General features: G+C 42.6%; 1 protein-coding gene across 4 annotated transcripts in view; it reads right to left on the minus strand.

Moving 5' to 3' along the window:
• Positions 1 to 5,126: 5,126 nt before the first annotated feature.
• NFIC (nuclear factor I C) overlaps positions 5,127 to 22,176 on the minus strand; it is a 135,735-nt gene continuing 118,685 nt past the window's right edge. For all 4 annotated transcript variants that reach the window (XM_088149512.1, XM_088149511.1, XM_088149510.1 and 1 more), the window contains one exon: positions 5,127 to 22,091. Coding sequence is in view for 2 of the 4 variants with exons in the window: in XM_088149511.1 (XP_088005637.1) it covers positions 22,074 to 22,091 (18 nt within the window). In the remaining 2 variants the exon portion in view is untranslated. The remainder of the gene's footprint in view (positions 22,092 to 22,176) is intronic.

Consider the following 22,176-nt stretch of genomic DNA (forward strand, 5'->3'; position numbering starts at 1 on the left):
AGATCAACCTGTGGTTTTGGGTGCTGTTCGTAATGTTCACATTTCCCCAGCAGGTGGCATTGGAATTCCACAGTTCATGGAAGCAGGAGGTTGAAAGAGGCTCCATGTCATCCAGTGCAGGAGTTAAATTTAAAGCATCTTAAATTAAATTAAATCAAATCGGTAGATGTGTTTAAGGTGTTGCTTAAACACATCTACCGAAGGGGGATTCACTGTGTCCCTCTGTACCTGCTCCCACTGTCAAACTGCTCTTTGTGTTAGAAAGTTTTCCCTACCTTTAACCAGGATCTGCCTTCCTGGAACTCAGTCTATCATTCCATGCCCTGCACTCTGAAGACAACAGAGAACAGGCCCCGACCTGCTTCTCTGGGACATGCTTTCAAGTGTTTGAGGAGTGTTAACCATATTCCTGCTCAGCCTTGTGTTTGAGGTCTAAGCATACCCATTTCCCTCAATTTCCAATCCCCCCAGTCATCTTCACTGTCTTCCTCTGACCCTGTTCTAGTTTTCCTGAATCCTTCTTAAAAAGTGACAGCAAGAACTGAATACTCTCTCAAGGTTGTATCCAACCAGTGTATAATAGGTTGGATTTATTACTTTCCAGTATTTGGAATTACACTTCTGCTGATGCAGCCTAAAATAGCATTTGCCTTCTTAGCAGCAAGATCACAGTTTTGATTCATATTTAGCTTGCAATCTATTCTGAAATCAAGTTCGTTTTCACAAGGACTCTTACCAAGCCTGTTATATACCTGTTCATTTGATTCTTTTTTTTCCTAAATGAAAAACTCAGCATTTGTGTCCACTGAACTGCATTCTGTTACTTTCCGTTTTACCTTTTATATGTGCCAGTAGCCTCGTAGTTTTAAAAAAAATGGGAGGGTAAATAAATCTTCTAAATAAATAAAACATAAAATAAAATAAAATAACTGCAATTTTTGGCATGCATCCTTATTCTAGCTCCTGTGCTTCTCCTGCCTCCTGGTTGGTCTCTTGCTCCTCTCTCTCCTATTTCCCTTTTTCAAATGCTAATCTGGAGTCCCCAACTGCATCTGATTTTACTGTGCACTGCTGTCTGTGCATTGTTGTTGTCATCAAAATACTTTTGCAAGCTGTCAACTGCCTGAGTAGTCCTGGCTAAATTATCAAGTGTCTTCCTTTTGCTAGAGACAGAGATTGCTCTTAAGAATTAGCCTCCTCGACAGCTAGGAAATAACCATCTCAAAGAAAGGAAGACAACTCTTCTCCTGCATCTGCATTTCTGTAAAGAGCTGGTGGGACAGGCTTCAAACCTGGGGGCCACTGGGCAAACCCTTTTTCCCCCTCTTCCGTGATTGCAGTTCACATGGTTCTGAACTGTTGAGTCTAGCTGACTAAGATTTCCTATCCTGAACCAGAATGATACAAATCTGTTAGAGGAGGGGTTTAAGACTAAAAAGAGGGCGTTTGCAAGGGGCTTGATGCTTGGCCAGAATAACTTTGAAAGAAGGGAGGGAAGAACAGGACAGATCTCCAAGCAACAGCGACATTGGATTTGGGATGGAGCTTTAGTAGCGTGGCTTGACTTGCTTTCTCCAGCGGGGTGCAAACCTTGGTGTGCCAGTCCCAGTGTGGAAGCCCTGAACTTTCCTGAGGCATAGGGAACTTTCCATCTCTTCCTGCACTGGAAAAAATATATATCCTGGATACAATTAGATGGGAATTGATGTCACCCTGTGCAGAAGACGTATTTGCAAAGGGAGAGGCAATCAGACATCACTACCTGCGTGGTTCATAGCAGCAAGGCTTTGCAGAGCCCAAACTCATGCTTTTTGGTGCCCACCAGGATACATGGGGATTTCCAGTGGACCAGATTCACTACCAAAGACTTACCATGAGTGACTATGCTAGGCAGAGGACAGGGTCCTCCACTGTATCTGAGGGCAGCCGTCTTGCTTAGTGGACACAGGAGTGCTGACCCTTGAGGAGGGAAAGGATTAGCAGCCTGAGGATGAAATCTGATGGAGCTGATCCTGCCTTTCAACACTGGCCACCTAAAGCAGGTGTCTTATGGGGGGGGCGGTCCCAGCAGCCAGGCAGCTGGAAGCCATGAATCGCTCCTCCAAATAACCTCACTGTAATTACATTCTGTTACTTAATGGAGTTGAAGCCACCAAAGGTCTTGCAAGTTAGACCTTGCCAGCGAAGGAATCACGTGCAAACTAGGTGTTCTGCATAAGCAATTCCAGGGAGATCGGTCTCCTCTGTGCATTTGCAAAACTCAGATTTCTCCGAGAGGAGGGAGAAGGAAAGCCTTTGGGTTTCAGCCTCAGCCCTTGATGTGACAGGAAGCAAATGCGGGGCGGGGGGGGGGGGGGTTGCATCAAACCAGGGACCCAAATCGTTTGCAAGGAAGGGCGACACACCATCCACGTGCCATGTCAGCATTTTGAAGACTATGTTGCAGCAGAGGCACACAGGGATTAGAAGTTGATGGATGGAAGGGCTGTTGCACTTTCTTGGGTGACCTTGGAGAAATCTGAGGCCTGGATCCAGAGATCAACATACAAGGTTTCCCCACTCGCTGAAGAAATAATAATGTTCTCTATGCTATTATTCTCGAGACTCAGTCTACTGGGTGTGATATGTCCTGAGGGGTTCCATTTCCAGCCAAAAGACCACATCCAAGTAGGAAGACATAGTTGGAAGAAAACATCAACCAGATCATGAATTTCTATGAACGGGGCAGGGCAATTGTAATAAAAGGTGAGGGAGAGAGTGCATTGGATTCTACTTGTCCTAATAAATTTCTGTACAAGTCTTGAACAATCAAACCAACAAGGGTGTCTTTAATCTAGAATTTTTGCTTCCCGCAGTGGCCAACCAGGCGTCTTTAGGAACCCCATGAGAAATGCTGCCAAGATAGGACCCCTTTCCCACTGCTGCTTCTTAGAAACTATTACTGTTTTTGTGACCAGCAGGCACAAAGCCACCGCTGAGGTGATGCTGAGGAATTGTTTTTCCCACGTTTCCTGGATATCTGCACTGAAAGCCACACATCGCTCCATGCTGGCTGGGAAATTCTGGGAGTTGTCCACATATCTTAAAGTTGCTAAGGCTGAGAAACACTGCTCTACAGATTGAGAGCTAAGCTACCCATTTCTCAGTATCATCTTAAGTCTATAGTAAGTGACCAATTCACTATTCTTAAAAAAGAAAAAAAGACAAGACACTAGCAAGAAAAAGTTACGCTTAGCTGCTGCCCTTGAACTATTCCTTGTCTGTGTGCAGAATTACCAACCTTTTCACTTGCTCAAATATTTGGGCCACTCCATCACTATCATTTACACCTCAAAGGGACTAAAGGCCAGAATTCCACCACCTTGGTCTGTAGTTTGCACACTTGAATTAATATTTGTCATAGAAACACTCTGGTTCCAGCTTACAGAAGCTCCATTTGTGTGCATGTGTATGTTTTTATGTGTGTTGCATGTGCGACACGCGTAAAAAGTGGGTGAAGCTTCAATCGCGCCACTGTGGCTGTCAACTTGACTTTTTCTTACTACACCCTGCAGACCCCACTGGAAATGCAGGCTTTCTGCCAGAGTGGATCATCCCTAATGAACTTATTTGTTTTTTGGGATTTTAAATATCTGTCTCCACATACTCTTAATGGACTTGATTCTCTGCAGACATGTTTGCTCTGCTAAAAACAGAACCCAACAAAGGCACAGGGAGACATCAACATGGTTGTCTCTGTTTTCTTGACACCTTCTCAGTCTGAGACTGTAATTTCCACCTGAAAGGCACCAAAGAAACCTACTTTGGAAGGATTTAATCAGACTTTGTCCAAACAAAGCAAGGTTACCCACCCCCAGAAAAGGTCTAGAATCAAGTAGCGGTCTCCTTTACAGCTGGGCATGGCAGGCTCTTCCTTTTTGTTTTATGCCTTACGTTCTCGTAATATGAGAAATAGGTAAAGGAACAAAAAAATTAAGGACATCAGCAAGTCATTTCTTCATGTGATGCAAGTGTGTGAAGCAAAGGAGGACTATGTGTATAAACTCAAATGTACGAGGATAGGAGAAATGCATGGAAGATGGGATGGGCGTGTTTCAGATTTCATCCATTTCCCAGCATGTGGGAAAGATCCGACAAGGAAATGCAGTCTTCTATGGCTGTGAAAGATTCTCTCTTGCTCTGTTACATCCTATGTTTTTCCTACCAATTATCCTTCGGTCTCAAAACAATTTGCTCAAAATAATTTGCTTTCAAAATTTCTTTTAAAAAAACATTAGAGCGAAAGCCTCGTGGATGGAACAGCACTGTCTTCTCCTTATGAGGTGGCCAGGGGTGTGAGTGAAATGAAAGACAAGTGATTTGCCTCATTCATCTCTTCAGCCATCTCCAGCAACCTTGGCTACTCATGAATCAGTGCAATCCGCCTCAGAAGGAAATGCCCGCTACAGAGTTTATTCTGACTGGGGAGTGAGGCTTCACCATATTGAAAAGAAGCACAACAGAAAACAGTGTTTGCAGTATTGCCCTCTGCCACTGCCAGGAACAAAGTAGGCTCTAAACACTTCTGGAAAATCAGAAAGGAATTCTCAAATACTCTGAGGATAAGATCGCAAACTGAAGCCTGTTTCAGGAGAAGAAAAAAGTTGAGCAATCACTAGGCAGTTTTTGGCACATTAATTATAACAGGTAGTCCCTGGGTTAAGAACGCCCGGTTTAAGGACGACCCACAGTTAAGAATGGAGCCTACTGTAGCAACATTTGAGTTAAATACACAATGATTCGAGTTAAATACACAATGGTTCAAGTTCATTACACAACATTGCTTATACAGTATTATACAATAATACTGTTCCGGATTACATACACATTCAACTTAAGGACAGACCTTGGAGACTGGAACTCGTTCTTAAATTGGGGACTACCTGTACCCACCATCACTCTGTTGTCTTTTCATTCTTGATCCTAAAAAGGCCCCAGCATGGTAGCTGTTCCAGTCCCCAATCCTTTAGGGTGACTTTTCCTACACCTTTCCCAACATATCTGCTGCGCTTTGAAATGAGTTAAACAAAAGTGTAGCAATTTTCCAATTTCTAGGCTTTCAAATGAGACACGAGACACAGCACAACTGTTGAAAGCATAGCTTATTTAATTTTTTATACATTTTTCCCTTTTTTTTTTCCTCTTTTTCTTTTTTCCTCTTTTTTCTTTTTTTTTTTTTAAGTTTTAAATTGTCCTTTAGGATTTTTTTTTTCCTTTTGCATAGGGGAAAAAATTAAAAAGAAAAGAAAACCAGAGTTGGCTTTCAGGTAATGGTACATAAAAGTAGGCGCGTTGGCTAATAGTATGCGTATAAATGCTAGAATCAAATATTGTGAGAACACCAGGGAAGTGAGCGAGTAGGGAGGTGAAGAGGGTGATAATGGCCTTGAGGAAAGACATGGCTCCATTTTGGAGGGCTCCAACTGAAAACTGCACTGGGAAAATGATGTTTTGAATTGCATTTTGCCTACAATCTAAAAATCTAAAATCTGTCATGGATTCCCCTCCCCAGTAACTCCTGTATTGGGGATATGAGGAGCTTTCTGTTAAAATTCCCTCTTTACAGAACCGAGGGAAAAGAATTAAAGTAGTTTAAGGCTGTAGTGTAAAGTGTCCTCCAAGGCTGATTCTCTTTCTTCAACCACCCATGAAGATCTTCACCCAAGGACGGGGCTCGCTCATTTTCCCTGGTGCTTCAGTGTGTCTGTGTGTGTGTTAATGTGATGTAGCAAGCAAGAAGCAAGACAGAGAATAAAATATTATTGTTAACCACTGTAAAATATAAATGGACAAAAGTATGTGCATGGGTCTGAGAAGGTCAGGGAAGAAATGTTCTCCAACACAAACGCCAAAAGAGAGAGATGGCGAGCAGGGGAAGGAGGGGTAAGGGGAGGAAGGAAAGAACATTTGAAAATGGCCACTCCAATCTTGGCATTGAACTTTAGGAAACCATTTCTGCTGATTTCTCCCTTCTTGGTGACCTGCTCCTCAAGACCATGTAATAACAACAGAAAACAAATCCAAAGGATAGAAGATGCATGTCCTAAGTCGAACGGTGGCTGCTAAGGGTGATGTGGATGGGGGGACTGTACAGAGTGTGGTTTCAGCTGGGCAGGGCAGTCTAAGACCCCTCATCCTCCTGTAGTTACCAATCTAGGCAAGTATGATATCATCCAAGTTATTAACCACCAGGCCCAGCCAAGCCTTACTTCTTGGGCTAATCCAATATGCTTGGCAAGTAAGATGAGGAAGCCACGCCTATTCTAGTCATGCGACCAGACATTCACCTGACATTCTAGTTATTCATTAATTTCAGATTCCAAATTTGAAGAAAGAAACTGAGCTGGAGACTTGACTTTCTGACCCAAAGTGGAGATTTTAATTACCTAGGAGTTTTTTGGTGACTGAAACAAAAAGAAGCAAAGAAAACATCTTGAGATGTTTTCTGGAAAGGCTGACCACTCCCACTTCTGAGAATACCTGCTTTCTGTGCGCACACTCCTGGGATGAAGTAGTGCACAATATGTTTACCTCTGAGCAAATAGGACTGCAACCTTGAATTGTGCCCCCATGCCACTTATTTCTATACATACGGACATAAGGAGATTCAGTTCTCTCTTCACTGTACATAGGATTGCATTGCAAATTTCCCTTAACTGAACAATAGTAAGATAAAAAAAACACAAAGTGGGCAGAGCACAAAACGCATCTCCGGCCACTCAGTGTCTGACCGCAATTGAACTCCATCTTCTTAATCTCTTCCCCTCCCCACCCTCAGCCAATCCTGATGGAATGGAGTTTCTTGGACATCCAATCCCCCCCGCCCCCAAATCCAATCAAAACTTCAAATAGACTACAGACAATAACCTGGAGGAAGAATTCCATGAGCAAAAACAAAGCAGTCAAGGAAACAAAAGCCAGCAGTATAGGCACAGCTTAAGTTATATTTTTGGTATTTCATACTTCTGCTGGCTTCTCTTCCTTGTGTGTGTGTTTGCGTGTGTGTATATTCAGCTATTACTCGCTTTACGTTATGGTCTGTTAACAACACAGACCTGGAAACATCCAGAATTCAAAGTGTTTGGTGTAGAAATGTTGGAAAATTAATGACAGTTTTAATTACCAGAAAGCCTTCTTTTCAAACAGAATACGCACCCCCCAGCACACGTGCACTTCCTGAACTCCCACTGCCTGTCCTGTTGAGAGAGGATCTGAACAACCCTAAGCAACCACTTGAAATCTGCAAATAATATGAGAGAAAACAGAGGCACCAACAAGCCAAATACTGAATCACTTAACTGTTGGTGGCACAGCTACTCTTCTGGAGGTAAAACAAACTCTGTATCAACACAGCAAGCTTACATGGGTTTGAATCCAGTTTAATTGTTAGCTCTCTCCTTTCACAAACACACAAACACACACACACAGACCAGTTCTCAGATTGTTGGTGCTTTTGCAAAATTGCTGTTTTTAGATCTACTAGAGGAAAACCATGAGATTTCATCCAGATTCAAACACAGTTGCTACTTCTGCAGATAGGAGCAAACATTTTATATGGAGTCAACTGCAACCATCTTTCACTTAAACAAGAGTTGCTGCCAAGGTTCATTTGGGGATTTACCCTAGGCTTTTTCCAAAAGAACAGATTTAAAGAAACTCCAGATTGTTTCTTGACCTCAATTTCATCTCACTCAGCCTTCTTGGAATCTTACCTTCAACATGCAAGGGGCCACGTCGTCCTCCTGCAGATATTCAGTGCCTCCTCAGGCACCTTCCTCCCCCATGTCATGGAAACCAGAGTTTTGACTTTCCAATCCAATGCTCCCTTTCAGCATTTCTCAAACTTGGCAACTTTAAGATGTGTGGACTTCAACTCCCAGAATTCTCCAGCCAGCCATGCTGGCTGGGGGTTTCTGGGAGTTGAAGTCCACACATCTTAAAGTTGCCGAGTTTGAGAAACACTGCTTTAGATAATATCATTTCACTCTGTGCCACCCACCCCATCTTTTGAAAAAAAAAACACCTCAAAATCTAAAATCAATGACCAACTATGTGCAAGTTAAAAGAAACTTTCTTTCCAGAAAAAAGCAGCAATGTAATAAAATTATATTCCAAAAGTATTTTTTTTAAATATATACCATTTCTCCCCACCCCCACCCCACATTGCAAGGTTATCCTGGTTTATAAGGAAGGATTGTCTATTTAGATTCTATACCCCCTGCCTCCCCACTGACCCTTCCAAGCTTTCCCCTTTTAACCATTCCAAGAAGACCCCTCATTTTTTGGAAATTGTATTTTGTTTTCCAGAGGGAGGGGCATGGGGGCAAGGTGGGGGTAGAGATGTATTACTCTTCCAGCAAGTTGGAATAACCGAGTTGCCCAAGTTGTAAAAATCCCCCAATAGCACCGCATAAGTAAATATATTATATATACTATTTTTTTCCTATTTATAACACAAGGCCTTTCAAAAAGCAATAATAACAACAATACTAATAATTAAAAGTGTCATTTTTTTCATCCTCTGGGATTTTTGTAGTGCATGACCATGGCAGTTGACAGCAAGAAAAGAAATGGGACAGGAATGAAAACATGAAGACCACTCCTGCCTTCCTGGATGAGGCTAACCCAAACTTGATCCATAAAAGTCTGATTCTCTCCAATACCCTTTCTTTCTTCCTTTCTTCCCTTCCCTTCTTTTCTTTTCTTTTTTCTTTCAAACCCTTTTTTCTTTCTCTCCCAAATAGCTTCAAAAACGGGGCAGAATACCTCATCAGAGTTCTGAACTGATGCTGGGGAATTTAGAAATTAGCCCCAAAGCTACATTAAATTAATCCATGGGCTACAAGTTGCTTACACCTGCATTCTCCAATGGGTATTCTGTGGAATCAAAATACGGCATGGAAACTGGGATGACTTTGTATTGCCCACCCTAGAATCTGGTAGGAAGCAAACAGCTGCCCGCTCTGCAATATCTTTAGCTTCTTTGATTGCCTAAGATACTCTTCCAACTGTTGATTGCTGGGAATGATTCAGAAAATACCTCCAGGTAACCAAGAAAGATGCTGAATTTGCATCCATTTTAGGAATGAACTAAACCACTAATGAACCCACTAACTACTCTGATTTGCTTTTCTCAAGGAAAGTAATTCTGTATGCCCTCCTTCCAAAAAGAAATTAGGAACATGTCCAACCATCATTTCAAATCTGGAGCATGTGCAACTAGAGAGTCCAGTTCCTTTAATTCACTTGTTCATTACTCCTTGTATTCTGTGTTACCGATGTAAATTTATAAGTGGATCCCACCCCTACTAAAATCAGCCCCTTGTGGTGAAGTTGCAGAGATATTCTGCAGCAGGTTTATGCAGTCCCATGATCAGTTCAAGTACTGCAAAGGAGAAACTGCAAACCCCTTCCATGACTGGAGTTCAAGGGAAAGGAGATTGCAATTCAAAGAAAGAAAAAGGCCACCATTTGGAAAAGTAAATCCAACCATCTTACTTCTCTAAATGCTCCATCAATGTTTCCTCTGGATCTGAAACACACTGGAGAGAAATCTGCCCTGCAAACAGCTGTAAATTTACACTAGTCCATACAGTGTGCATCTGTCCTTGAGTACTGAGTCTTGATGCAATAATTGTGCAAATGCATTGCTACTTGTGTGTCTCTGTGTGGTGTCATAATGCAGAAGAGGATTTATCAAAATGGTTTTAGCTCAGAAGAAGGTCACCTGCTTTTAATGCAGAATGCTGCAAGTTCAGTTGCCAACATCTACAAACTGGTCCGGGAAAGGCCCTGTCCAACACTATGGAGAATTGTTGCCAATTGGTGCAAGTGAACCTGAGTTAGATGGATCAGTGGCCACCTTTTATGAAAAGTAACTTCCTAAGATCCTGCATATGGGGTAGTGGAGGCACTCTGGAAAAGGAAGCAACGGTAAACCGCTCAACTTCAATGCTTGGTATATTTAGAAATAACCTTTTTGAGAAACTACAAACCTACGGAACGTTCCCGGTGTGAAAAAAAGCCAAATGGAAAAGGAAAAATAGTGAAGGAGATTTTCAGAGGAATCTTGTGCTACAGATGACTACATCTGGGGGTGAAGGCTAGTAACAAAGCACAAGGCCCATGGCATTTCCAAGGTCAAGGGGAAAAAGAAAGAGGCAATAGCTTTTTCTTTGACAATAAAGAAGGGGCTGAAAATCAGTGGGGACATAGAAACATCCCCATTGATAACGGCGCAAGAGAGTGGAAGCTTACAGAGCCAGGGCAGATATTGTATCATGTAGGGCAGTGTTGTCCAAACTTGGCCACTTGAGGATGAGTGGACTTCAACTCCCAGAATTCCCCAGCCAGCCATGCTGGCTGGGGAATTCTGGGAGTTGAAGTCCACTCATCTTAAAGTGGCCAAGTTTGGACAACACTGATGTAGGGCATTCTTCCTCAGGCATCAGGGTGGGGATGGGTGAGGTAGGGGATACCTTCTATGTCACAGAAATAAACTGCTTTAATATTAATTTTTTCTTCACCCCCCTCCCCCCGCAAACTGCATAAGATCCTGTGGAAAGAGCTAGACCAGTGTTTTTCAAACTTGGCAACTTTAAGATGGGTGGACTTCAACTCCCAGAATTCCCCAGCCAGCATGCTGGGGAGCTAGACTAAGAATTGCTTATAGCGCTTTTGCCAAGCTAAAATCCCAAGAATTATTTTAGAAGATCTAAGGAAAAAACTAAATTGGGCTCACCCTGAGCTTTGCCTCTTGCAGAGAGGTTCCAGGATTTATTTTTTCACACTCGCAGGTTCCACAGCCTGAAAAAGTTTGTAAACCCCCGGTCTAGGATAGCATTCTCCCCTCTCCCTTTAAATGCAGAACCAGGCACATAGGTCTGGGATATGTACAGAATAAAGTTTACACCAATTGGCCCAAATGCTCTCCTGATTTATGGTTAGATTATCCAGAGACGGGAAAACTCAGGGGACAGAAGAATGGAATTTGCATGAGGCTCCAATTCATCCTTCCAGATGTAAAAGGGTTGGCTTGTGATACGGATGGGGGGATATGTGCTCTTTGACATCTGTACAAGGAGACAAAGGTCAGATAGGGAGATCTGTCTAACCCGATTGCACTAGCCTTGCAAACAGGTGGTCCAAAAAAGCTAACAATGAAAGCACGCCAGGGAACACTCAGTCAAAAGCACAACTGCAGATCCGTAAAGATTTCCTATCCAAAGCTTCATGGATCACATTTCCCCCTCCTCCTCTTTTTCTCCAGAATACATTGCTTTCTCCGTCACAGGCAAATTGTAGGCAACCACCATTCTAATTCCATGAAAGAAGATGGCTGTCTTCCATGGCTTGCAAAATAACTTAATATTTACCATTTGGTTGTTTAGGACTTGAAGGAACAGTCCTTCTCCAAGCTGGTGCTCTTGCATTGGGACTGCAACTCCTGGAATTTTCAACCAGCATGTCTTAAGGTTCAAGAAGACACGACCCCATGAAAAGGATACGGGTTTCATACTGGGAAGCATTATAACAAGGTCCTATTCTGTGAATGAATTATTATTTCTGATTACTTCTCCCAGGTAACACTTAAAACGCCTCCTCAATTTCACCTCCATTTTCCCTCTATCTTATGCCATTTCTACATTTTCTCCATAAGCAATGATTAAAAAGTGGGGAGACACAGGGTTGGTGGAAGAAATGGGAAGAACATGTTTTTCCTAGCGGTCTTTATCTGGGAGATGGCAGATGAAACAGAGAAATTTGAACTGTTGGGAGGATATTAATAGTGCTTTCATTTTTGAGTTTCCTCTCCACTGGCTGATGGTCCATAAACAACATACTCAAATTAAGTGCTATTTTCAATAGTTGAAGAGTTTGGGGAAGGGGTCTACTACTTCCAATCAATCAGGATGGGCAACATTTTTGAAACTGGGGAGGCATAATTTAATTTAGATGTATTTGGGAACTCTCAAAGGGCTAGGGCAGAATGTTTCCCTTTCTCCCCCTAATTTTGCAAGATTTGAGAATTTTCTAACCAGTAAAACAGGCATGTTTGGCCTAACAAAGGGTTAAATACATACTATCACATGATGGTGGTGGTGGTGATGATGATGATGATGATGATGATTCATTGAAACTATGGGTTGACTGATCAACTGTCTGATCTATAGACCAGTTGTTGGCAGCATAATTTTTGTATCTCTTGGGTTCCATCTAGTGATCATCTGGATTTGTGCAGCCATTGGGTCAGTGCTGCTGAAAAAGAAAGGGTTAGCTATGGGAACTGGTGGAGGAGCTGTAAACTATTCTAAGAACTTTCCAAGGGGAGGTAGGAAAGGAACGGCAGCCACTAGGAAGGAAAGTTTCTACCAGGGCTATCTCTGGCTTAATGCATCTAACTGGAAGTGTAAATAAAAGGACTTGTATCTTGTATTTCTCCCTCACAGCCAAAAGAGGTGAAGAACAGGTCAGGGACTAGATATAAGAGGGTAGTCCCATAGGAAAACAGCAGAATTAATTGGAGCCACACGTTTACCAACACTGAACATGTCATTTCAGGCTACTTCACTCATATGCATCAATGCACCTAAACTGCCCACACAGGGTCTGGAAGCAACATAAAAGGGGAAATACCACTTCCAGACAGAAACATCTAAACCTTGGGCTGATTCAGTTGCGTATGGAGAAAGAGATACTGGCAATGGCATGAGCACAGCACCTCTGGAAATCAGTCAAGGCAAGGAGGCTGGGTAGATTTGCCCATAGTCTGAGATCAGGAGAGTGCAAGGAAGCAAAATCGGCAACTGTGGTTGGTGTATAATATATCACGACAGGCTGGTCCTAGTAGAAAATAGAAGGAACCTGGTCTTCAGGCTGTCCCAAGCCATCAATGCAACACCATTAGCCTGTTGAAATTCAGACTCTCCATCAGGGGAGGGAACTTCTGTCCTTCCAGATGTTGCTGATTAATTCTTAAGCCCCAAGTGACATGGTAATAATCAGTGGAAACTATTTTAGGCTCAACACATCTGGAAGACCAGTTCCTCAGTCCTGCTCAAGGTTTGCTGTTTTCCACACTGAAGCCAGTTAGAAAGCCTCTGCAAAAGCACACTTTCAAGGTCTTGGTTTGGGTGTGGCCAAGGATGCCTCATCACTTTGCCTAGCTCTGAGTGTTTGTTACCAGTCTGAATGTTTGCTTTAAAAAAGCCAGCCAAACAAAGTCCAGATATGTTGAATTACAGTGCTTATACTGGTTGTGAGATGAGACTTATAATTTAATACATCTGAAGAGCACCAAGTTGGGAATGTCGGCTTCAAGACATATTTTTAAGAATCAATGTATTTTTCCATCCTTTCCGCCAAAATTGTTGTCTGCTATTCACTGTTCTTGCACAAAGAGCCTCTACAGAAAAACCTTTGTTGCTTAACAAAATGGGGCTGTTTTTTGCCTTCTCTTTAGACCAGCTTTGATAACGCAGCTTAAATAAAACTGGTATGACAAAAATATCAAATTCAGATGAAGCACAGGCCATTACAGCCCTCCAACAGAATGATAAATACTGTTTTCAAAGTTTTCAAAACTTGTTTTCAGGTTTTAAAACTAAATCCATACTGTAATGTTTCTGACACAAAAACTGACCTACAAAACAAAGCAAATCTTTCCACATGCCAGTGTCTCAGCTGCAAGATTTTTTTTATGGAGTACATTAAGATGGGAACATTTCCTGTAATATTGAGGTAAGCAAGTTGGTACCTTCTCCTTATTTTGGACTAGAGATTCCATAATCCTTTGCAATGAACTGCTAGCAAGGGCTGATGGGAATTCATATTCAAAACCTCTGGGGAGCATCAGGTTACCTACAGTGCTTCTGTTGTTAAGTCTTTGTTAAATGTGATAAGAAAGAGGGGGCTGGCTATGGATATATATCTGGTTTTTTTAAACAATTGAAATATAAAATAAGCCAACTCAAAATCACTGAGATTTTCACCTGGAATTCTCTTGAACCACCTGTACAAGTCATGGAAGGGAAGATAGAAAGAGCACCATTTGTTTGGGCTTTTCTAATCAATGAAATGCCTATATAATTGAGACTCTCTCTCCAATCTATATATAATTTGGCAGATTCTAATATTTTGAGAAAGTAGACTAGGCTTCATTCTTATAGAAAACACAGAAGTTACAAACAGATGATAAGCAACAGGCTAATAAAAATATTTATAAGTAGGAGACCCTTTGTCATTATCTATTTCAAAACGGCAGATTTGAAAAAGTAATAATAAAATGCCTGCGAATATAATGCTATTTGGATGGAAAAATCTTAAAATCAGAGGCACCCAAAGAATAAGCTAAGTCTCCCATAGAAAATGACTGGAAAGAAAAACAAATGGGAATAATAAAAACCACAAAACCAGCTATGAAAATCAAAGAAAAAGCAAATGTGTGAATAATTTTTGTTTAAATAATGGAACTAATAAAGTAAGTAACTAGTATTTTTTTTTCCCCCTTGCGCTCCCTTAACATCAAGCAGAAACCAGAAAGGAAAAATACAGCCATTGAAGAATAACTAAATAGAATCATTGGGATGAATGCGTGTAAGGATTTGCAAGCAAATTCAGTGTCAGTGAAGCAGAGTAGCAAATCTTAAAGCTCCACCTTGGGCAAGGCATTAAAAAAACTGACATGGAAGGAAACTTTACTTAGACTCACAGATTCCTGAAACAGAGAGAAGATGGGGCGATGGGGCAGATTAGTAGAAATGACTGGGGATGTTGGGAAAGTCTTCTCTGCTTGGGGCTTACCCATAAGCTACTGCCATAAAAAGTCTTCTTTTTTTTTTAATCATTTTTCCTTTATATAAAATTGTTCACCCATACTATCACACCATCTTTTAGTTCAAATAAATCTAAACAAAATTATAGGGAACAGCAAAATTCACCCCACTACCTTCTGGCTTAAAAAGTCTGGGGAACTTTTTAAGCCTAGGGAATGTCCCCATACAATGTGAGGGATTTTCAGTGCCATAAAACACAGTTTTGAACATGGGAAGGAATAATAGATATGAGTGTGGGCATGTGTACAGGCAAATCTTCCCTGCTCATAGCAAACACCCCCCACCCCCAGTAAACACACAAAAAAGAAGAGATCTGGAGGACTTAGGCCTTATGGTTGGAGCATAAATCAATTTCTCAAACTTTTGATATGCTAACCCAGGGTTTCTCAACCTTGGCAACTTTAAGACGTGTGGACTTCAACTCCCAGAATTCCCCAGCCAGCATATGCTGGCTGGAGAATTCTGGGAGTGAAGTCCACACGTCTTAAAGTTGCCAACGCTGAGAAACCCTGCGCTAACCAGTAAAATAAATTTTAATTACAGATGCAATTAATCCTATTTTTACTGTAAAAGCAAAGTGGCCTATCTTTAAAGGACTCTGCCAGTCTCTCTCATTCTCCATACACCCCTTTTAGGGAATCCACTCAAAGGGTATTGAATTCTGTTTGGCCAGTACACTGAACGATTGGACGAAGTATGCTGGTGGAGCAGTGGAAGAGGTAGCTTCACTCCCACACTCTTAGTTGTGAGTGTGAGAGGTCACACTCGCAGATGATGCTAAATTACCGTCTTCTAATGGGAGCTGATTGGGTTGGGCTGATTGGGCCTTCTTCCAAATATAGAAGTCTTTCTACTTTTTCAGTCAGTAGGAATCTTGAATGTCCTTTGGTGAAACAATTTGAACAGATTCCCTTGTAAATTTGAAGCACCAGCCTTTAACCCACGCCTTCCCCACGTCTGGAATATCCAAGTCATACATATAAGCTACCCATATTTGTACACCTGCCTGAGCCACCAATGTACATGTACCTATTTCACCACTCTTCCAGTCTATTCCAAATATCACAAATCAGCCCAAAAGAGAAAAGTGAAGGGTTGAGTTCAACTCTTTTCCACTAACTTCAATAAGCCAAGATTGAAGCTCAACAACAATAACCTCCATATGCTACCACTGGAAACTTGGGGAAGTTACAAAGCAAAAGAAAATGTACGGTATTAGAAATCCTCAGCCAAGCCTCCTCTCCCCAGAGTTAAAATCTACCCAAACCAAGACATACATCTCTCATGGACATTAAACTGCTGAGATAATCGTGTTACTACAATGGGGGCTAAACACGCGTTTAGCCACTGCACACAGAAGGGCACTGCATATTTGAAACTTCATTTCTGATTATATTTATAACTGGAAGACATGTGACAAGACCCATAATGCCAGGTTTCCTAGTTCAGATTATCACCTCACTGCCTTGCTGAGAAAGAAAGGAAATGATGGCTTATTATGAGGAAGAAACCACATTTGCCTCCTGCCTCAAAGTGGAAAAGACTGGACTGATGCAGAGTCAAAATTCTAATCTTGATTCCTTGGAGAATATCTGTTCTGCAGTAGGCTTAAAACAGGAATGGATACACATAGCCCCATTGCTGCATTCAGCACTGCCATGCTCTAAAACCTGTCCCAAAATTTGTGGTCAAGTTGTAATTTTTATACGACAGGAAAAAAAAAATTAAAACACACAGGAAGGAAATTTGTTAAAACCCACAGGGAATATTCATATAATATTGCATTTAATGACGTCTGAATTTAATCTAATTTAGTTTTATTCTGGAGCCATTCACTTTTTTAGGAATTCAGCCTCTAGCATATCTATCATTCAAAGACCAAGTGGGGCTTTTAAGCTGAGAAATGGTTCTGTGCCCTGGCTTAAAATCAGTTGCTTCTCTTGTCTAAGCTGAAAATAAATTATTGGGATGTTTATAAGGTCTTCCAGGCTCAGGTGGGATTCTGCCTCCAGGTACAGAGAGCAGGGGAGGACCACAAAATAGGAGGCCTTGTTTGTGGGAGTCCTCCAGACATCCGGTTTGCTACTTCATAAAGAGAAGTCTGGATAAGACAAGTCTCATATAGCAAGGCAGTTCTTGGATTCCTGTTTTGAAGGAGTTGCCCTTGAAGTTCTCCACATTCCTTTCCCAAAATTTCTGGGAGAACAGGAATACTAGGACCAACTGGATATACTCATATCCAAAATATACAATTGCCTTTAAAAACAAATAGGTTGTTTCAAGTTGAGTTCATCACATGGGTTATTATGGCCAGTGGCTGGAGGCCTAGAAATACAGTTCCCTTCTCAGGATGATCCAGTGAGCAGTGCAACCTTAACATGGATTTGCAACTCAGGGAAAAGAGTGTAAGCAAACAAACAGTTTGAGAAAGCCTTTGCTTCTGACAAAACCAACCAACCTACCAATCTGTTTTCTGCAGGGTGAAAATAAAATAAATATACCCCATGTCTTTTACATATAACTTTCAGCAATAAGACTCTCAGCCCAGAACTTCTGAAGAGAAGCTCTGGAAGAGAGAGATGGAGCCGTAAAACTGATCTCATTGAGCTCCTCAGCTGTCCAAATGCTGTTTCAACCTTTTCTGGCCCATCCTAGTGTAGATCAGCTTCGTCCAACCTGGGGCCCTTCAGATGAGTTGGGACTGCAATTCCCCAAGTTCTCAACGAATGAAGGCTCTGAGCATTTAGGGAACTGCATTCACAACACACCTGGAGAAGCCTGAACTGGGGATGGTTCACGCAGACATTTTTAATAAAGATCTGAATTTGTAATTAAAATTAACTGAAAAATCCCACTTCAGTTCCCCTATCCCTCCCATGCTCCCATCCATGTTTTTTTTTAAAAAATGGCAATATATCCCCCACCCCTATGCCACCCCAACCCTTTTTTCTTTCTTTTTCCCCATTTTTCCCCCATACACGCATCAAATAGCATGCAGCAACACCTGTGCATTGATCTCATTAGAGTTAATACGTTTTTTAGAAGGCAAGGCACATTATGTGGTATAAAACGTATTTTCTTTTTTCTCGTGCAAATTAGGAAAAATGAAGATTTTTCTTTTCTTTTCTTCTTTTTTTTTTTGTGTCCCTCATCATAGATGTGGACTAAAAGGAAAAAGAAGGGGAAGGGAGGGGGTGGGGTAGGGATGGGGGAAAAGAGCCTTTATGTATAATTGCCATGCACATTCTCAGCCAGCTGATTGGTTGAGCTAGGTCACATGAATTCCTGTTTAAAAGCACCATGCATTCTATATTGTAAGGGTTAAATCTTTTTTTTTCCTTAAAACATTGCCTCTTCATCAACTGCAGATTTTTTTCCTTTTAGTTTCACTTTAAAAAAAAATCTGATCAACCTCACATACGAAGTCCCTCATTGTCTCCATGATACAGTCCTAGCTTGGAGACATCTGAGGTCGGTTTTCTGGGGTGGAGGGGCTCTGACAGATATTAATTTCTTCTGCCCAGTTCCCACCCATGGGTTGAACACGGCATCAACATTTCTTATTGTAAAGGTGCAGAGGTGTAAACAAGTGCCGCTGGAAACTCCCCCTCCCCATGATGCCAAATTCAAGGTGGGGGTATCTAGGAAAGTCTTTCACTGCCATTAGTCCAAGGGAGCAGGTCGGAAGGAAATTTTGCATATGCAAACGCAAGCCCCAGATGGGTACCAGGTAGGCTGTGGCGCCGGAGGCCAAATTGCATGACATGTTAAGACGCACAAGGGGGACAGGAGAGCACAGAGGTCGGAGCTTTTCAACTACAAAGTTGTACTGAAGATGGAAGATTCTGGAATGGAAGATCCACCTGAGAGAGGACTGTAGAGCCATAGGTTGGCCTCGGCCAACATCCTGGGCAAACACCGCAGTGAAGGAGCAAAGGGGTGTTACTTGTTTCTTCTTTGTTAAAAAAAATATCCTGCTTTCATGTGTTCCTTTGGACATCGTTGGAAAGATCTGGAACACCTTCAGCCTGTTTGGACACACAAGAAAAAATTTACTCCCCCCACCCCAGAAGAATAAAAGAAATTAAAATCACCCAATCTTAGAAGTGGATCTCCTCTGTACACAGCGACAGGTTCACTCTGAAAGTTAGGAAAGAAACTTATGCTTGTATATTGGAAGTTGTTCACATACATGGAATAGGATATGCATTCCTCTTGGAAGTCCAGAGAAAGGTATCAAGGTGCAAAGAACTGAAGATTAGTGTTGGTTGCCCAAATTTTGTCATCTTTCCATCCTGGAGAGGATTGAAATGTCTTCTTCATATCTCATAGAATACAGTACAAAGGTAACTACATATTACCCTAAGAAGAGATGTGAATACAGTACTTTCTCAAAGAATCCTAGGATGTGTAGTATGAGGGTGAGGAGAATTCCATTAAAAGTTCCCTAGCTCCTTCATAGGACTACAATTCCCATGAGTTCCCTGGGAAAGAGAACTACCATTAAGCCAATTTTAGTCTGCTGGATAGCCACTCCATTAGGGATATACTCTTAAGTTCCCACAGTTTTCTAAGGAGTAAAAGTTGGCCATTGTGTTAGGCCAATGTATGGCAAGTTAGTTCTGCAAATCCAACTGTCTGTGGCTGAAGCTTTTCATTTGAAGATACTGATGTTTTCTTGGGCTTTCCAATGAACTATTCCTTGCAACTCATTGGTCTCATTCAGTCTTGACAGATGTCTGCTTTCTGATTCAAATCCACTCCAGGATGTAATCTGGGATAGATTCCTCTGCCTCAATGAGATTCCTCTGAAATCTTGACAGTTTGGCACAAGGAGAAGGAAACATTCTGAATGCTTTTAGAATCATGGATGACGGCACCAGCCCTCAGAGGAAGGTTGTCCAGAAGCCAGCATGGACTGCCCAGTTCATCAGCTGTCCACCTGGCCGTCACGGAGGACTTAGAGCCAAACTCTGGCACCCCAATCTTGGCTGGGTTAAAGGGAGTTTAATCCGTGGCCTCTAAAGCTTTGGTGTCTGCTAGGAAAGAGGGATGGGGAGTAGTATTGAAGTGAAGTGGGTGGAGTGCCATTGCTCAGCCTGCCCCTGCCCCATGGGGGTCTCCATCACGAATGCCGCTCTCCATAACCCAGCAAAAGGACTGGAGCATTAAAATGTAGGCACTTGAACCAGTCCTAGATGGCTTCTAGGCTCCACCTTGGGGCTTGCATGTGGGGTGGGGTAGGGGCAAGAAGAGGATAGAGCTCTACATGAAGGGGCAATGATAGAAGAGGGTATCACCATCCCCTGCTCCTACTGAATCTATTTTTTTTCTCTTGTCCTGAAAGGTTTCTGTGTAAGGCCCCACTTGACACCATCCCGTCCCAGTGGGCTGGATAGTCATGATGATCCTCTCCACACAAATTACACATACCCTATAGGAGATTACCTTCCTTATCCCTCCACCCTCAAGTTACTTTTTCCTCCCCCTCCTCTTCAAAGTGCATTTCCTACAAAAAAAATGTGCAATCCATATTAGCAGTCATCAAAATCATCTTGAAGCTGGTCTGCAAGGGCATGCATAGCTCTTTGTACACAAGGTTGGAAGCTCAAGGGGGGGAGGGGGAGAGAAAGCGAAGCCCTGCCGACCCACTGTCCCCACTCAACTTCTTCCTGTCCCCTGAATCAGAGATTCAACAAGTTGCACAGGCCCCTGCTGGTGTTCATCTGACTGGCTGCCCACCTTTTGAAGAAAGGATGTTAAAGCTGGTCGGAAGCCATCTTTAAGAGAACCTGCAGGCTGTGGATGCCATGTCCCCACCCCACCCACAAGAGCAATTCCCTCCCCGTAAGAGAACAGGCTGACAAAAGTCCATACAGGCTGAGCAGAAAGAGCCCACCTCTCAGCCTTGGTCCAACTTTAAGGCAAGGGTTAAAGACAGACCTATGGTCATGGCAGAGTTGCAGCAAGGGGAGCTGGGGTGCTGTTTAAACACAGTGTAATGGCAAATTCTTTCCTGACTCCCCCCTTGAAGAAATGCCACATTTCCCCCAGCTTTCATTCTATCCCAATCCAACAACACATGCATGGTTTCAACATTCACAGCCAAGTTTCAATGTCTCCCCACTCCCAAACAAAAACAAAACCCACCACCATTCCAAACCATCTGGTTCAGGATTGCACTAAGTCAACAAAATTAAATTTAGGTGGCTTGAATCTGTTCCCTTCTCCCACAATATCAGACTCTGTCAAACCAACCCGTCTCCTTCCCTTTCCCCACCCCACACCATTGGCACTCAAATCCATTCAAAAAAAGGATGTCTTTTGAGACTAAAGCACAAAGCATTCTGGGAGAGGAGTGCAGAAAACAAGCCACGTGCCCCCTTCTTCTCCACCAAAGAAGTCCTGCTAACACCATGTCAGTAGGTGCTGGGGACCAGCAAGCCCCCATCAGAAAGCAAAGCATAGATTTTTGTGTGGGGAGGAGGACAGATAGATACACTGAAAAGGTGCCCAGCATTTATCTTTCCCTCTCTCTTGAGCGGGAATTAGCTCACTTTGCATCTTGACGTTGGCCCAACTTCAGCTGCTTGACCAGTCTAGATGATTTGTAGTGCAGTCTCTTGGTCACGCTGCCCCCATTCCCAGAGGAGGAGAAGCGGGGAGGGTGTTGAGCGTAGAAAAAAGAGAGGGGAGGGTTCTGCAGCAGGCCAGATTAATTTTTTTTTCTACTCACAAGAGATGGAAAAATAATCAGAAACTTTTGCATATACATCCCTTTCGAGTATGGGAGAGACAGGATTCCAGCTAGCCACGAGTTGGTAGGGTAGATGGGGAAATCCATCCCTCTGAAAGGCGTGTAGTGCTTCTGGCCAAAACGCCTCCCCTCGGAAAGCTGCCTGCTCGAATTTGCTCATTTCAGGAAAATCGCAGTCGGGATGGCTGGAAAGCAGGGTCGGTTTTCTGTTTTTATCTTTTAAAAAGAAGTTTGAGCTTTTCCCCTTCCCTTCCTTCTGTCCTTCTGTGATGTCTCTTCATGATGTTGACGTTAATGCGTGTCTCTCTCTCTCTCTCTCTCTCTCTCTCCATGCTGCCCCCAAGGTTTGGGCCAGGGGTGGGAGGGCTGCACTGTTCTCCTCAAAGGAAGCCCAAAGCCCGGGGGGGAAAGGAAGATGATGATGATGCAGATGGAAGCTGCAACTAGCCTAGGTACCAGGACTGGGAGAAGATTGAAAACAAATTACTAAGTGGGAAGGCACCTGGATCCCCATGCATCCTCACCCGCCCACCTACCCAAATATCC

Source organism: Python bivittatus, unplaced genomic scaffold (genome assembly GCF_059951505.1).
Source record: "Python bivittatus isolate LINGU-HERP-01145 unplaced genomic scaffold, Pbiv_v1 ctg000580_np1212, whole genome shotgun sequence".
Taxonomy (NCBI): domain Eukaryota; kingdom Metazoa; phylum Chordata; class Lepidosauria; order Squamata; family Pythonidae; genus Python; species Python bivittatus.